Raw genomic sequence first — 18,391 nt, 5'->3', positions numbered from 1 at the left:
ATCTTTTTTTGTTTTGCTATCCAAAAGGTTTTTCATTTAATGCTCATATTAGCTGGTGAGATTTAAGAGTGTGTCTAGACTACATCCCTCTTTCGACAGAGGGATGTAAATTAGGCACTTCAAAATTGCAAATGAATCCGGGATTTGAATTTTCTGTGCTTCATTTGCATAATCGCGTCATGGTGCTCTTTCAAAAAAGTGCTATTTCAGAAGTAAAACCACAGTCTAGATGTGGTTCTTTCAAAAAGGGAACGCTTTTTCAAAAGATCCTGTAAACTTCATCCTGAAAAGGGAAGGTTCAAAAAGGGAAGGCATTTTCGAAAGATCCTGTAACCCTCATTGTGAGGGTTACAGGATCTTTCGAAAAAGGCTTCCATTTTCGAAAGAACTGCATCTAGACTGCGGTTTTACTTTCAAAATAGCGCTTTTTTGAAAGAGGTTCATGATGCGATTATGCAAATGAAGTGCGGGAAATTCAAATCCTGGCTTCATTTGCACAAAAGCAAGCAATGTAGACGGCTCTGTTTTGTGCAAAAAAACCTTTTTGTGCAAGATCCTTATACTTCCTTTTTTAAGGCATTAGCGCTTCATTAGCATACTCTCTGCTGGCAAAAGGCTGCAGTGTAGACATAGCCTGAGTGAGGCCTGAGCAGCAAGCAGAAGAAAGTTGTTATTGGTTTTTTTGTTTTTTGCTTGTGTGTTTTTTTCTATATTGCTCTGGAATCCCAGTGTTATTGGATTTTGAATATTACAGTTCCTATCTCCCTTATCTCCCCCCAAATAATTAAAGGTTTCCTGCTATGTTTGGACTTTTCCCTTTCTCTTCTGAAGTTTTTTTTCAGAAAGCAGCATAATTCAATCTCAAAATTGGAGCACTCCAAATTTGTACACTCTTCAAATTTCAAATCTTCACAGGAAAACTGCATTTATGTGTGTAAATCAGAAAAGGTATGTGTACACTACGGGACAAAGTGGAATTAAGATACACAGCTTCGGTTACATTAATTGCGTAGCTAAAGTCGAAGTAGCTTAACTTGGCTTCTGGTGCTATCTACACTGCAGGAAGTTGAAGGAAGAACATTCTTCCTTCGATTTCCCTTAATTCTTATGAAACCAGGGTTACCGGAATCAATCGGAGTGCTCTTCTCAGTTCGAATTAGGGGTCTTAACTAGACTGCTAATTCGAACCCTGGAAAATCGACAGCAGCAGCTTCAATCCTCCTCTGCAGTGTAGATGTACCCATAGTTATCATTTGTAAGTTCAAAAAAAAATGACCATGTGTCTCTGAAAAAGAACAATGTCTCATTATGATGTCACTAGAAGGAGCCAACATCCAGCTGAACAAATAAAATCAATGAAAGTTTGCATATAGGTCATCCTCACACATCTCCAATTACACTACGCTCCCAAGAATGCCTTTTTGAAAAGCAGTCCTTTCTTTAAAATCTTACAATTGAAATTAAAACAATTAAATAAGAGGAAAGGGGAGGGAGAACAAAGCAAACAAAAAGTAGGTGGTTACAAATAGATACTCTGGCTACAGGAGCGATGTGTACATTTGGCATGGTACTGAGACATTACTCTTTCTCACTAAACATACACAATAAATAATTAACAGAAAACCCCGTAAATTGACTTGCTAGAAGAAACACTAGATTGTGTTTTCAATGGAACAATGCAAAACTCCCTAACATGCTTAATATTTCCTGTTTTAATTAGGAATCCTTAATTAAATGAATTAAGGAGTGATAGTAATATTAGCCTTCTTGGCTCTAGATTGCTCTTTTAAAGCCAATTCTAACCCAAGAGAAATAGAATATTATAGCAAGGTTTAGTCAACCCTGTGAAGTAAAAAGCTCATTAATTCTTTTATGAGAGAGACCAACTTTGCATATGACACTATACAAACTCTTAAACCAAACATCTGCTTTTCAGGTAGCACCTACAATATTATTAATAATGCAGGAACATTATCAAGGGCAGCTGAGAACTGCATATGGCTCTGTCCCTGAATCGAACCCAGTCCCTCAAGTGATGCTTTTGTACATGCGAATACTTGCACATTAACACGAACGCTGAAGTAGCAAGTTTTTATGTTTGTACCTAATGGCTTGCACAAATGAACTATTACATGACAAAATTTCAGCGTGTGTAAAAAAACAAAAGTAAAGAAGTGTATGGCAGATATGCCTTTTTTTTGGAAAGCAGATTAAACATGCAGACTTTTTGAGGCAGCCCATAAGAAAATAAGAATGGCCATACTGCATCAGACTGCATCCATCTAGCCCCGTATCCTGTCTTCCAACAGAGACTGATGCCAGATGCTTCAGAAGGAGTAAACAGAACAGGGCAATTTATTCAGTGATGCATCCCATTATCCAGTCCTACCTTCTAGCAGTCAGAGATTTAGGAATACCCAGAACATTGGGTTGTATCTCTGACCATCTTGGCTAATAGCCATTGATGGAACATTCCTCCATGAATTTACCTAATTTTTTTTTGAACCCTGTTATATATTTTGACAATGACTTCGACACTCTGTATACTTATGCTTGTTTTAAACTGGCTGCCTATGAATTTAATTGGGTAACCCTTGTTTATGTGTTATATAAAAGGGTAAGTAACACTTCCTTATTCACTTACACTGTACTATTCATGATTTTATAGACCGCTATCATATCTCCCTTTAGACTTTTATGAAATCTGAGCGATCACAATATTTTTAATTTCTCCTCATATGGAAGATGTTCCATAAGCCTAATAATTTTAGATGCACTTTTCTGTCATTTTTTTCCAGTTCTAATACAGGCTGCCCCTGACTTGTTATGCGATTGGTTTTGGGGGAAGCGTTGCAAGTCGGGGGCGTCATAACTTGAACCCTCATTTATGATAGGCGCCGTGCACCATCGTAAATGTGGGTCGAGGACATAAGTCGGAGGTTTTCGGCCCATTCCACACTTACAAAAATGGTTGTAAGTATGGGGGGGTCGTAACTCGGGTGGTTGGAAGTCGGAGGTTTCCTGTGTGTGTATATATATATATATATATTTTTTTTTTTTGAGCTGGGGCTACCAGAACTGTATATAGCATTCAAGGAATAGCTGTATCATGGATTTATATAGGAGTTTTCTGATATTATCTAGCCTTTTCCTAATGGTTCCTAACATTGTGATAGGTTTTTGACTGTTGCCACATCCTGAGCAGAGGTTTTCAGAGAGCTATCCATAATAATTCAGAAATCTCTTTCTTGAGTGGTAACAGATGATTTAGACCCCATCATTTTGTAAGTATAGTTGGGATTATGGTTTTCAATGTGCATTACTTTGCATTTACCAGTGCTGAATTTCATCTGACATTTTGTTGCCTAGCCTTGTCTCCCAGTTTTGTGAGGGCCCTTTGTAACTCTTCAGAATCACCTTTGATCTTAACTGTCTGTCTTGAGTAATTTTGTATTATGTGAAAATGTTTGGCACATAACATCCTGTTCATCCCCTTTTCCATATCTCTTATGAATATTCTGAACAGTACCCAGCTATTCACCCCTGTCCATTGTAAAAACTGACTATTTCTTCCTAACCTTTGATTCCTTTTAACCAGTTACTGATCTATGAGAGAACTTTCCTCTTACCTCATAACTGCCTACATTGTTTAAGAGTCTTTGGTGAGGGATCTTGTCAAAGGCATGTTCTTTTACAATGAATCCTATAAATTATTGTCCTTTTAATTTCTCAGTGTGTGTTTCATCATTCTGACTACCTCTTTAGCGATTAACTCTGCATAACGTAATATATTGGACTTAAACTTTTAACTCCTCACATCATCTGGCTTCCTATGGGCATTGGGGTGAATGGAAGGAAAGCCACACACCTTGCAGAAAAGTAGTCAGATTATACCCACAATATAGGTCAGTTTATGCAGAGCCTCCAAAATGGCGGGCAATTTACATCCTACAAATACATCTCCAGACACATGACAGATTAAGACCTCATACTTTCTTGTAGTCGCTGTTAATGCAGTGAGAGTAAACAGGATGGGACCAATGGGATGTGAAGGAGCTCTGCCGGCAGTATTCAAAGGTGGGGAAGAATGAAGTGTAGGAAGAGCGGAAAATTCGGGTGTAGGTTGTTCATTTGGACCAGGATCAGTCCTGATGCCAATTTTGTTAGAATGTGCTTTCATTTCAAACTGTACTATCCAGTTAAAGTTGTCTCCGAAAAGTTTTCAAAGCTATACAAAAAATCCATTTGGATATTAGTATTTATTTTAAGACCAATGGGGTTGAATTATTTAGACAATAAAGATCCACTTGCCTTTCTTGAATTTATGTACAGGAAGTTTCTTAAGTTGATCTTTTCGAAGCCGATTCCTTCTTGCTCTGTGTCTATCTTGCACAAATTTTGTGATCTGGAAAGAAGTAGACATAAATAAGATGATGGAACCACTATATCAAGACAGCAAAACAACAATGAAATAGACAGTTTTGTTCTGTGAGCAACCATTCCAAGTTAGCTAAAGATGTTCTGTCCCCAGGACCGGGGTAATATACAGTCATTTCTGTCCCATCTGGACTCCAGGGCAAAGACATATATATACACAAACAGCAGTGAAGCAAAATTTCTAGGTGATAACAAAAACTGAATGTATATAGCATTTATACAATAAAATAACTTAATAGGAAATAACGGCAAACTCTTTGTTGCATCTCGTTCAACTCCACTGAAGCAACATCCTGGCTCAAGTCAATGTGGTCAAAGGTGGAGTGGTTACGGCAGCATATGGCTTATTAGTATTGACTTTGTTTTCATAGTAGTTCTATGTTAGTGTAACTCCACAAGCAAATTATTCCCTGCTTAGTAGGAATTAATTCATAGCACCTAGCTTCAGTTTTCCTTTTTCTAACTTCAGACTGTTGTCTCCTGTCTTGTTCCCTTTGATCACACCGAATAAATCCTTCTTATTTTTCTTACAGTATATTTCTAGTCTGTTACTATGTTCTGACTTTGTATGATGAAATGATTTTTATGGACAAATTTAGAAACAAATGATGAGATAGCCTTAATTACAATGATGCTAAAAGACACATTGAACAATCCAACTTGGAAAATGGCAGAGCTCGCTATTTTGATAACTGTAACAGTTATAGAGGCAACTTATGGTACAATAGTCTTAGAGGGGTCACCGTGTTGGTCTGTAACTTTAAAACACAACGAGTAGTCCTGTAGCACCTTAGAAACTAACACATATATATATACAGGGCTTGACAAATCCGTGTATCTACTTCATATATATATATATATATACTATACATTTCAAAGACTGAAACATAACATGGAGCCCATGGCCAGAATCTCTGAGTCTCCCTGCTGGCCCTGGGCTCCCTGCAGCACTTCCGCTTTGAAATGTACAAGAGCCACAGTGGGGACAGGGCTTAACAAATCCGTGTATCTACTTGCCCATGGCGAGTAGATTTCAGCCGGTTGCCCCGTTCACTGGTGGTGTGTGCATGTGCAGGTCTGGCGCATGCGCGGTGCAGGGCTTGTGAATGGATTTCGCTGCAGTTTGTCAAGCCCTGTGTGTGTGTGTATATATATATATACACAGAGAGAGAGAGAGAGAGAGAGAGAGAGAGAGAGAGAGAATGTTAAAAGATTAATCAACTAATCAAATAGTTGATGGAATTTCCATTGATTATTCGATAAGGGCGCTTCTGCTTTGAAATGTGGCAAGATCCCACCTGGCTGTTGCTACATTTCAAAGGCGGAAGAGCCCCAGTAGAGGCTCTTGTGCATTTCAAAGATTGAAACGTCACATGGAGCCCAGAGCCAGACTCTCTGAGCTGGGCTCTCTGCAGCACTTCTGCTTTGAAATGTACAAGAGCCACAATGGGGACTAAGGATGTTAACTAGCGGTTAAGTTACTTGTCGAGTAGTTAGCCAGTAGGGGCTCTTGTACATTTCAAAAGAGGAATGAGGAATTCCGCGTGCAGCCTGGGGCCAACGGGAAGTCCTGCAGAGTCCGGGCTGCACATGGTGTGCCAGCTTTGAAATGTACAAGAGTCTGCAGCGGGTGCTCTTGTGCATTTCAAAGTGGAAGTGCTCTCATGCACCCTGGGCCCCATGCGGCACTGCCGCTTTGAAATGCCATGCGGAGCCCGGGGTCAGGAGGGGATTCCTCAGCTAATCTTGGCCTCCACACGACATTTCCCCAGAATCCGAGGTCAGCTGGGGACTCCCTGGCTGATCCCAGGTTCAGCGGAAATGCCATAGAGAGACTGGGATCAGCTGGGGAGTCCTCAGCTGACCCAGGCTCCATGCAGTGCTGCCACTTTGAAATGCCAAGGTGGCATTTCAAAGGGGCAATGCCGCACAGCTGATCCCAGAGTCAGCCTCGTATCATGAGCTTTTTTGGCCATGAAAGCTCATGATTCGTTTTCATTTTCTCTCTCTCTCTCTCTCTCTCTCTCTCTCTCTCTCTCTCTCTCTCTCTAATTTTTTTAGTTAGTCTCTAAGGATACGTCTACACTGCAGAGAAACCTCAAAATTAGTCGGAGGCAGACTTCCCTAATGTAGAGGTGCGATCTCAATTTAGAGCCCCAGGAGGCACTGGGAAGGAATGGCCCTGGTAAGGGGCTATTTTGAAATAGCAGCTGTGAAGTGTCTACACCTACCTTATTTTGAACTAGCTATTTCGGAATAGGCATTATTCTTCGTAGAATAAGGTTTGCAGATTTTGGAACAAGCCGTCAGTTATTTCAAAATTATTTTGAAATGACGGAATGGCTCTGGAGACGCTCATATTGTTATTTCAAAATAACGCTAGTTATCTCAAAATAATGGTGTAGTGTAGATATACCCAGAATTGCAACAGGACTATTTGTTTTCATGATACAATAAACACTATTGAATATTAGTATTGTAAATAATGTTAATTTTCCTTGCCTTCTGATAATAACATGAGTTGTTTTCACTTTTTGACCACAGCTATTCCAATAAAACTACTCCCTGTATCTCCTTTTGTTCAACAGAATGTAAGTAGAAATGTAGATATGATTGATACAGACAAAATACACAATGTGTGTTATAAACATGCTATTTGACGACAGTTTAGTTGAAATTTTTATATGAATTTAATTCTTCCCTGAAGAAAACAAACATGTTTATCCTCCCTCTATGCTACTTTTTGCTTTGCATTCATAGCATATTTAGATTTCTCTGTTATTTGAACTTCCAAGCACTTTGTTTTCCAGGTGAGAACTGCAATTAACCTGTGGGATTCAGATGTTAGACATGGACCTGAGATACTCTTTATTTCCTATTTAAAACCCGAGCTTCACCAAAGAAGTTGGTGAACCATATCCAACAAATCTTTTGGGAGAACATGTCTGGATTCTGTGTAGGGGTCAGTACAGTGACTGAAGCGCAAGTCTGACTAAATATCAGAGAGTACGTCTACACTTGCACCCTAGATCGAACTAGGGATGCAAATGTAGGCGACTGAAATTGCTAATGAAGTGGGGATTTAAATATCCCATGCTTCATTAGCATGATCTCTCTGGCATGTTACTCCGCTCAACAACTGTTTCGAAAGTGAAAGTGCGCGCTGGGACACATTAGTTCGAACCAAACCCCATGGTTCAAACTAACGTTACTCCTCAAAAAATGAGGAGTTTTGTTCGAACTAACGTGTCCTGGCGTGCACTTTCACTTCTGAAACAGCTGTTGAGCGGAGTAATGCGCCGGTAAGATCATGCTAATGAAGCGCGGGATAGTTAAATCCCCGCTTCATTAGCAATTTTGGTCGCCTACATTTGCATCCCTAGTTTGAAGTAGGGTGCAAGTGCAGACGTACCCTGAGTAACTGCCCTGACAACAGAGAAAAAAAGAAACTGTACACAGGTCCGCAGGTAGAAATACATCTACTTATGTAAGCATTCAGGACAAGTTTATAGCCACGCTCTGTACTGAAATGTAAAAAATGCCACATGGTATTTTACTTGCAATTGAGAAGGTAGGTTTATTGAACAGCTATCCCCGCTATGGAGATGAATGCATTTAATCTGTGATGGTTCTATCATAATATCTATCCTGGTATTTTTAGATTATGTTGGTTTAGACAACTGATTTAGACATCTGATCACATGGGAGCAGCGTATTGTGACAGTGCCCCTTTGGGTCAGCTGATTTGATGATGGGGGGCTGTTTTCCCTTGCTCAAGGAAAACAGAGTTGAGGGAAGTGAAAGAAGTGAAATTGTAAGGGAAAATGTCAATTCAACTGTAGATGGCCTAAACTGCTGTAATAAATTTATATCATGAAAGGATTACCTTTCACCTTAGATCTTTTTTCTTCTTTAAGTGGAATAAAGCTGAAGTATTGGTAACTATTAAACCTTACCAGTTACAGCCAATCTAAAAAGCATTAAGCAAAATAAAGTGGGCTAAGCACAAAGTAATTATTTTACATTTTAAAATTCTGCTTATAAGCATTTATCCAGCAGGCTGGTTCTGGTATTCCTGCCATTCATTCAAAATATTACACAGAGAAATCTGTCTTAAGTGACCATACAATAGATAAAAAAACAGTTGCCCAGTAGAAGTATGCTTTAATTAAATTTAAAATCAAACAAAATTGTACGAAATTGTCCTTATATGGCTGTATGTATATATAGTGATTCTTGCAGTTTGCACTGTCTGTTATGGTAGCCTCTTGTCTTAAGTGTCCTTTGTAAAAAAAAAAAAAAAAAAAAAAAAAAAAATCTAAAAATAGTAAGTTACAGTTTAGATATAACTAAACTAATTTAGGACTTACAATTCTTCAGCATACAACCTGTCAGCATCCCATAGTTCACCTGGGAATATTTATATCTCTTTCTTTATATAATTCCATACTAAAAATTGCAAGGAGAATAATAGTACTAGAGGAGTCCAGAGCTCTCAGAGCAATTGTCTCAAGTTACCTATAGGCAAAGAAAGTAGTTTATACTTGGTTCATATTTGAAAGGTTACATTTACTAGACTTTTAACATGAAGGAGGAGTTTACAGACCTACTCTTGTCCTCTGCATTTTCCCAATACATGAGCAAGAGAATCAGAGGATGTGGTCACAATGATTTAGCTGTACCTCACCAACTAGATGATTTGCTTCTGAAAATTAATCCTGCCTGGCCCTTCAGGCTTGCACAGAAACTTGTTTGGTCCCAAAATCATGCATGTAGAATAGGGCTTTCATTTCAGCAAGTATCAGTTGGGCACCACCACAATACTGCTCTCTCACTCATTACAAAACTATGCTAATTCAGAGTATTGGCCTTTGCTACTCTGATACCAATAAATGCTGCACTTAAAGGACAGCCAACAGACAAAATGTTCAATTTTTATGTATGATCTTTGTTTGGAAATTCTGCTACCATCTTAAAAAAATCCACATATATTTCCTGTAATGTGTTTAATGTTATTTGTGATGCAGAAACCTGTCTCTTCCCCTGTCAGGGTAACAACTGCATTTCTAAGGAGGTGTGGCCTTTTGATAAGGTCAGCCAAGTTTCTGTTGTATCAGTCTTGCCTCTTGCTGATCTTCATAAATCAGCTTTTAAAGAAGTTAATTTCTTGCCCTGAAAAAGGCTCCTTTGAAGTTCACATGGAAGTTTTAGAGCTGTCCTATGAGCAGCTGAATTGGTGGCAAGTCTAAAAAAGGGCATGAAAAAGCACCTTTGAAAAAAGAAAGTATCTCTACTGATGAGGCATTCATGATGGAGATCTGCGGAGAAATGTTCACTCTACTGAAACCAAGCTCATAATCTATCTGTTACAGACTACTCGTTATTTATTCTTTTCTCATATCTATTAATTAATCCCCCTCAAAAAGATTAGCACTATTTAACTTGCAATCTTTTCTCATATCAGGGTTTATTCATGCCCTCTACTCTGTCTTTTCTGAGATGGGGTGAGCAGTAAGGCACACTTTATGCTCAATGAGCTGTAAATCTATTACTGCTGATTTACATAACAGTACTGCAATAGTTTATGTATTGTTCTCCATCTCATTCCTTATATACCTAACATCTTCGGTGCTTTTTTGACTGCAACTTTCACACTGAGCAGACCAAAAGAGGTGCTTTGGATGGAGCACTGACAATTTAAGGGAAAAGGCTGTGTATAGAGCATTCTCCATAAGAGGTCTCACCTATGGAATTTATTCAACCTTTGGTTTGAAGTAGCCTGAATCTGCTGACCTTCAGTTCACACTCCATTATTTACCCAGGCTACTGGGGCAAGACCATGCTCAGGGCTGGTGTTTGTGGTTAACACAAGGTATTGTTTAGGTTTGAGGTCATCTCTGGTTGGTTATTTTCTTATTGTCTAGATTTGGAAAGAGAAAAAGCAGCAGAGTTTATCTTTCATGTGACTGAAGTTTTAATGGCCCCAAAAGTGCTTACATCTAAGGATAGGAACTTTTTAAAATGTGGATTATAATCTACTATTTATTTGAGAGAATTTGTGTGTCTGTCTGTTGGTTTAAGAACTCCTTCTAAACAGTAAGAGCTACAACCACCGAATTTGATATGCAATTTCTTCTTATGATCACTTAAACCAAGGTAAGGGTTTGGTTGTGCCAGGAAAACAGGATGTGCCTGGAATGGGATTGTTTCTCAGAAAACATACAGAAAAGAAACAGAATCACCAGGAAAGTAAAAGGGGCTGGGTGGGGGAGAGTTCTCTGAACCCCAGTCCAGGACTGTCCCTGCCCTGAGCCTCCCACACCCCAAGTGCCTTTTAGGGAACATTGCTGGCTGTTCCCCTTTGTCAGGGAGAAAGGGGAAAGCACATAGTTTACTGCATTCCTCACTCTGTCTGGGGAGGACAGGGGGCAGACAAACCTGGACCCATCCCAGCCTGGGGACTTGCACCCCTCCACCGATTGTGCACACTGCAGCAGCTATGGAAAGGTGCTTCTCACCTGACCCCAAGCTACTGTGGTGAGAAAAGGCTGGGGGAGCCCTCTGACCCCTGGGGCAGCCTGCATATTGAATCCCTCAATCCCAGCCCTACCTCAAAGCAATGATTTAAATGAAGCATGCACATTTTCATTTTATTTTCCAAAAAAATAAAAATGCATTGAGTTAAGAACCTGAGCAACACTGGGAAAATCTTCTAGTTCAAAATAACTAAAATAATGGTCAGTGTAATGAGTTATCACTGAAAACAGTTGTAAAAAAAGCACCATAGCCCATCTAATGTGGAAGCTGCTTCTCATGGGAAAGAATTATGAATGACCAGAGACTCTTATCAGAACAGTTAGGGAGTGAGACTTTGAGTTTAACTCACCTAGTTGAAAAATATGTCTATATTACAAAATTATCAGCCTGATAGCAGCACAGAACCACTGCAGTAATTAAATCACGTGCCTATACTTTCCTCCTTGCATAGGAAGTGACCAATCCTAATGGGAGAACTTGTGCCAATTGAACTGCCAGTGTGAGGCATCATGGCACAGCTTCTGAAAGGCAACAACAATCGATGTAACCAATGTAGTATCTATGCTGCCACTGCATCAGCCTGACTACATCAACCATATGCCTCACATGAAAGTGGAGTTATTAAGCTGGTGTACCAGTGACTTACAGTATTAGGAGCAAAATTTTAATGTAGACACTTACATAGATTGACATAAGCTGCCTTGCGTTTACGTAACTCTGTAGTGAAGACTAGGGTGAAGCTTTTTACTGATAATTGGACTGAATAGTTCAAATGTGTAAGTAAACTCCATCCCAGTTCTTTGGGAGGAGCAGTGATGTCCTTGAGGGGACTCTCAAGGTATTTCTAAACTGTAGGTGGAAGCAACTGATTGTCCTAGCCTAGACAGACGTGTTGGTGAGGGTCATGCTAGAGCACTAAAAATAGGAGGGTGGATGTTATGGCTTGGACTGGAGCTCAGGTCTCAAGTCTGGAAGTCGCAGGACCTTGAGAGCAGCTTAAGCTGCAATGTCCATTCTGCTATTTCAGTATGTTAGCTTAGGTCCCACAACTCCAAGTCTGTGTCTTCGGTGCAGTCACACCCTCGGGTACTCTCAGCCAAACTAACAAGAAGCTTGAGACAATTTCCCTTCTTCTGATAGAGTTTACCCTCCTCCCTGTATATGACTAAATCATCACTGTCAGATGGTTTATCCCTCCAGCTCATGAATATGTTTCTGAACAGCTCACTACATGGAGATGGCAGATGTCATGGTGTGAGCAATGGGAGTCTGCCATGTCAGATGCTGTTTGGAGAGCTGCTCTGACAGCAGCCGAGCCTTTGTCAGCTATCACCTGGAATTCTTTACGGGAACCTTTTGGGAGACCATTCTTGGACCTGGCCGCAGTCTGTCATATATTAAAATCATAAAGGCCCAGAAGAGCTTGGCCACCCTCTACTGTAGGATAGATGAAGAATAATTTTTCCATCTGAACAAGTCCAACCTCTTGGGATTTTTTATTTCTGGTGATATCTCCAGGTTGTCCCTGACATTCCCTGTGGTTATCTACCTTGACCAGCAGGGAATCTGAGGCAGGATGGAGGCAGAGGTATTTTTGTCATTTAATTGGCACAAAGTACTTAATGCCCACTTCGAGATAGTGGCGGTGAAGAGGAGGGGATTTGCCACAAGGTGCTAATAATTTTTGACACCTCTTTGTGAAGGAGAAGAGCCACCCTAACAGGGTCTATGGTGGAGAGGAAGTCTAAAAGGGAGTTAACCTGCACCTCCAATTCCTCTGCCTGCAGGTTGAGGTTGAATACAACCCTCTTCAACAATTCCTGGTGCACTCTAGTGTTATCTTGAGAGACACAGTGTGGGGTCCTGGTAATAGCTTAGTTTGGTGATGACAAGGAAGAGGTCAATATGATGGATTCCATGGTGCCCACTGGTGGGCCAGCAGGTTGACCCCCTTTGTCCACATGGATTTGGAGAATCCTTTTTCCCTGAGGTCTCAAGCATTAGAAAGAGTTGGGTCATCGAGGCTACCAGCCTGTCCAAACCCTCTGTCACCAAGCAGACAGGTTGGGAGGCCTGAGGGAACCCCCCCCCCCCCCCCGCCCAGAGCTGGCCACTGGGCAGGTGTTGGTGCTGTGGACAGCACCAAAGGTCTGGAAGGCTGCACTGCTGATACTGAGCTCTGCTGCACTCTGGTCCAATATCCAGAGCAGTATAAGTATCCAACCACCAGAGGCAGTGACTTTGCATCTGGCAATATCTGCAATAGATTCTGGAGTAGGAATGGTCTGGATGGGATGTGCACTTCTGTGGGGACCTCGATGACTGGAGGCACTCAGCAGTTCTGCAATGGAAGACTGGCCTTGGAACCAATACCAGGATGAGGAGCAAGATCTAGAAGTAGCACAAGCTGGTCACCGGGAGGGAGGGATCTACCCAAACATGGTAATACCCATCTCTGTGACTCATGGCAGGACCATGGCTCCTGTTCTCTGAATTCTCCCAGAATCTGTCACAGCAATCCAATGATCTAATGGATCAGTCCCAATGTTCTTTCGAGTACTTCAATCTGTTCAATCTGTATTTGAAACTTTGTTTCTTTAGCTAAGCATAGAGGGTCATACTAATTTCAACTGGACACAGTCCTGTTAATTTCTTGTTTTATTTAAGGAAAAAGATTATTTAAAGAGCAACACTTACCATAAATATGACAATGAGTATAAGGCAGATTCCCACTATAATAAGGAATGGAATTAGGTAGTACTCCAAAGGAAGACTGAACTCTGGAATTAACACAATACGGCCACTGTACAGAAAAGAAAAACAATTTTAAAACAAATTAAACTTTAACAAACAATGAAGCTTACCACAGACATTCAAAAGGGCAAAATCATTAAAATAAAAATAAGCATCTTCAAGCAAACAAGAGGTATCTATAATATGAAACTATCCAGCCACTTTTTTAATAGGTCCACACATAGTCAATGTAATATTAATTAAATAAATAAATAGGTAAAACTCCAAGAATTAGAATCAGCAAACTTATCAGGGTGAAATCCTAGCTCCAATGAAGTCAAATTGAATTTTTCCATTGATTTAAATGGAACCAGGGTTTTACCCCTAACATTCATTGCAATTCACCATGAAGACAATCAGCTGAAAATAGGCTTTGTATATCCATTTTAGAATGAATCAGTTTTAAAAGGCATTGTCTTCTCATTGGTTAATAAAGTAGAACCTTGCTAATTTGCATGATATCTGACATATCAGTGCTCAACCTCAACGAGAACCTGAACAACACTTTCAAAAGATGCACTTTGGAGCTTGAATTCATAACTTTGCTAGACACTGGAAAGCATAAGCTGAACAGACGCACGGGATTTATGGCTTTTTAGAACAATCTATAACCCATTAATAACCACCTCAGCTACTTCCCCGCCCTTCCTTTCCTCCTCATGAGTGGAGGATGTTAATAGGCTACTTCATCTTGAATGGCCCCTTGAATATATGTTAACTTTTTGTCTTAACAGTCTGCTCCATCTTGCAGCTGTGACGCTCTATGGCAGGAGTGGGGAACCTTTTTTGGGTCAGGGCCTGCTGGCCCACGAAAAATCAGATGGGGTCCACACACAAGTGAAAAGCAAAAAAGAAAAACCAAATCCTCACTGATGTGGCATCCGAGTGAGAAGGAGAAAGACATCCCACAATTCCTTCCCACACCCGAGCCTCGGGGGGCCCAGGCTAGTAGATTTTGTGTGCTCCAGCCCCACAGTGGGATGGCGGGAGGGCTGAAGCACTAGTACGAACTCCCCAATGCTAGGGGGAGGGGAGCCCTGAGCCTTTGGGGACAGATCCAGGCAAATTGGGGGCCGCATCTAGCCCTGGGGCCTTAGGTTCCCCCCCCCGGCTCTATGGGTATGTTTATACATACAGCACAGCAGTGGCATATAGCTGTACCAACAGAGCTGCACTGCTGCATTGTATCTGGTGAAGACATACTCTGGCATTGGAAGAGAGCTCTCCCATTAGCATAAAAAATCTGTCAGTGAATGGCAGATGCTATGTCGGCAGGTGAAACTCTCCCACTGGCATAGCACTGTGCACACGAATGTTTATCAGTGTAACTTATGTCGCTTTGTGTGTGTATGTGTAATAGTTATACCCTTGAGTGCTATCCACATTGGCACTTGTGTCAACAGAGATCTTATCCCATTGGCAAAGACTGTCTTTTCCGGACTTGCTGCAGCATCACAGTGCTGTACATGAAGACGTGCTCTGAACTTCCCAGAACTGAAGAAGCGCTCCATGTATAAGCAAAAGCGTATCTCTCTCAACAGATGTTGGTCCAATAAAAGATATTACCTCACCCATGTGGGAGACTTATTACAAATTTATGCATTTTGCAAATTAGTAAGTGAAAAAAAACTAGTGTGTGTCACAATGTGGACTTCATTGGTTTACTTGTACAACTGTTGTTGTTTTTTATTATTTCTCATTTGTGTTAGAACACCACCTAAAGGCCCCAAGTGAGATGACAGTCCTGTTGCACCAGATGGCATAACAAACACAAATATAAGCTCATAGTCTAGAATAGTGTTTCTCAACCTTTTTTTTATAAAGTACCCCCTTTACAAAAATAATTGTAAATATCCCCAATACCTACAAGTTTTCAGACACACACAATTTTTTTCTACCATTGCAACTCATTTGTTTAAACAACTTAATCGTAGCCGGGCGGGCAATGAAATTTTTGGATGTAAAAAGTACAAAAATAATAAAGTGCTGTAAAACTTAAAACAAAAATTCAGTTTTCTCCAAGTTTCAATTGTGCTGATGTACCTCCCAGACTTCTCTCAAGTACTCTAAGGGTACTCGTATCCCTGGTTGAGAAACACTGGTCTAGAATAATGACAAGATACAACAAGTCTGTGGGAGAAAAAAAGATTGTCAGGAAGGGTACCAGGTATGATGGGTTTATATTGTGGATACCTGTCTACTGGGAAATGGACTGAGACCACCAAACTCACTTTGTGTTGGCCATTTCTGAGTAAGGAAATCATTCAGACACACCAGTCATGGAAACCCACAATTCCATTTTATGTTCCCTTTTCAGAGCGGAACCACATCTTAAAAGATACATCACAGCATAATCAAGGCATGATATGGATTTAAATTGATGATCTTTTAAAACCTCTCAGCCTGTCCTGAAAACAAAAGACTATTCCATTTCCATTTTTATTATTTATGTGAATCCATAGTTATGCTATGTAAAAGTTCAGTTTAGTTTTTCAGCAGTTTTATTATAAATCATCTGAAAACAATGTGGTCAGGATTTCTGAAAAAAAGTCCTGAGCATTAGAGCACTCAGCAGTTTCCCCAGAAGTCAAATTTTGAAAAGCACCCACTTATTACTGAGGCTATGTCTAGACTGCAGAGCTTTTTCCGGAAAAGCTCTGCCGCATCCAAGGAACGCATCTGCTTTTTCGGAACAGTTTCCGAAAAAGCAGACGTGTTCTTTTGGCATCCTGTATTCCTCTTGGTGAAAGGAATAAGAGATGTTCCGAAAGAGGACTTTTTTCTGAAATTTGGCCCCATATAGATGGGCCACATTTCAAAAAAGCCTCTTTCAGTAACAAAAGCAGAAAAAGATACATAAATTGTGGTTCGCCTGAATGTCTAAATATGGATGTAACAGCCTAACTTGAGAAACCTACTTGTAAAAAAAATCAGCTTGAACGTCTTATAACTTGTTAGCCCTATAGTTTAAGGCTGATTCACATATTGCATCTAATGTGTGAAGAAAACTGGAGAAATATTTAATTGATGTACTGTAAACTATTTAATTATATTCTGCTTGTTGTGCTCAGTAGCTTTGTCCTTTCATCTTTACAAAATGATATAAAATAAACATGGCATAGTGCTTAGAAGAAAAGCTATTTTTAGAATCCACAAGAAGTTTTATGATGTCAAGTATTTCTCTCAGCTTTGGCAGGTAACTTAATAATTAAACTCCTTACCCTACTTTTCCTTCAGTAATAACATCTCTGTTAAGAATTTCTAAGTCATTCTTGGCCAAAGATCTGCAGAAGTCTTGTGCACATGATTAAGTAGCTTATTCACATGGGCATGCAGAAATATCTCCTACGGTCATTAAAACACCAGACATACTTTGCTACTTACGCTGAGCTCTGAACCTTACCTGTCCGTAACTTCGAGATGTATCAGGCAAAAATAATTTTGGAACCGATACATTTACAATATAGCCCCTCAGGGACAGGGGGCTAATACAAAATAGCTATACAACACAGAACGAGAAACATAGTACGGAAAACATTAACGTGATTCACATACATCTCCTTTATATTAAATTAGTTACTTTCACATGGCTTTCCATTAGCACAGCACTGCATTTTAAAAGGTCACCTGTCCAGACTGGTGAAGATTGGGGCTGGTGTGGAACTGCAATACTCAGGGGAGCTGACAGTAAGGTGAGGGGCCTGCTCCATGCTCCCAAAAAGGGTGGGACCTCAGGTGAAAGGGGTGGGGCAGCCAGCCTTCCGCACTGCACAAAATGTGGTGCCTACCCTGCCCTTAGAATCGCTCTGAGCGCTCCGCATGGTTGTGCAGCACTGGTGGCAGGGAGCCCTTTGAATTGGTGGGCCTTAGGGCAACTGCCCCCTTTTCCACCATCAGTGGACCTGGCCACACTTGACCTAGAGAGCTCTGAGTGTCACTAGCATGCTATCAATATGAAAAAGACTTTCCTTTCCAGTTCAATGGCAAAAACTGCCATAGTGAATAGGAAAGGAGAGAAGACTGGTCAATAAATAAATCTGTAAACAAGGGTTGGGCTAGAGAAGCAGGTCCGCAGCCACCCTGCTGCTCCCCTGCCCCCAGGCCAATTGAGACCTGGGGACGGGGCAGCACACGAAGTCTCCTCTCCCTGACAGGGGCACACGGTGCCTAGAGTGAACCACCAGCTGTTTTGAACAGCTGGTGTTTCACTCTAGGCGCTGCATGCCCCTTGAAAGGCGGGGGCAGGGAGCGAAGAGACTTCACATACTCTCATACCCCCAAGCCCACATTGGCTTGGAGGCAGGGGGAGTGTGTGAAGTCTTTTCCCACCCTGCAAGGGGCGCATAGAACTTAGAGTGAATCAACAGCTGTTCAGAACAGTTCTCTCTAGCTACTGGGGGCAGGGGGCAAAGACTTCGCATGCTCACCCCACCCCCAGGCCAATCAGGGTCTGTAAGCCGGAGAGCAAAGAAGTGTCCTGGCCTTGCCCTTTCCACCCAAGGCCCTGCCTCTTCAAAAATGTGTGAAGTGGCCCCCCTTCTAAAATTATTGCCTACTGTAGATCCTACCCAGCTCTGCCTAGAGAATACACCTGCTTAGAAATTAGCATTTAGAAAATAGAACA

At 40.9% G+C, this 18,391-nt stretch overlaps 1 protein-coding gene across 2 annotated transcripts in view; it reads right to left on the bottom strand.

The window, feature by feature from the left end:
* RNF13 (ring finger protein 13) overlaps positions 1-18,391 on the bottom strand; it is a 105,252-nt gene that overhangs the window by 17,638 nt on the left and 69,223 nt on the right. For both annotated transcript variants that reach the window (XM_006115934.4, XM_025181159.2), the window contains 2 exons: positions 13,672-13,777; positions 4,312-4,405 (listed from right to left, as the gene is read on the bottom strand). In XM_006115934.4, the coding sequence (XP_006115996.1) occupies positions 4,312-4,405; positions 13,672-13,777 (200 nt within the window). The remainder of the gene's footprint in view (positions 1-4,311; positions 4,406-13,671; positions 13,778-18,391) is intronic.

Source organism: Pelodiscus sinensis, chromosome 10, assembly GCF_049634645.1.
Source record: "Pelodiscus sinensis isolate JC-2024 chromosome 10, ASM4963464v1, whole genome shotgun sequence".
Taxonomy (NCBI): domain Eukaryota; kingdom Metazoa; phylum Chordata; order Testudines; family Trionychidae; genus Pelodiscus; species Pelodiscus sinensis.
The sequence above is the reverse complement of the archived record's forward strand: the minus strand, read 5'-3'. Positions and strand labels throughout refer to the sequence as shown.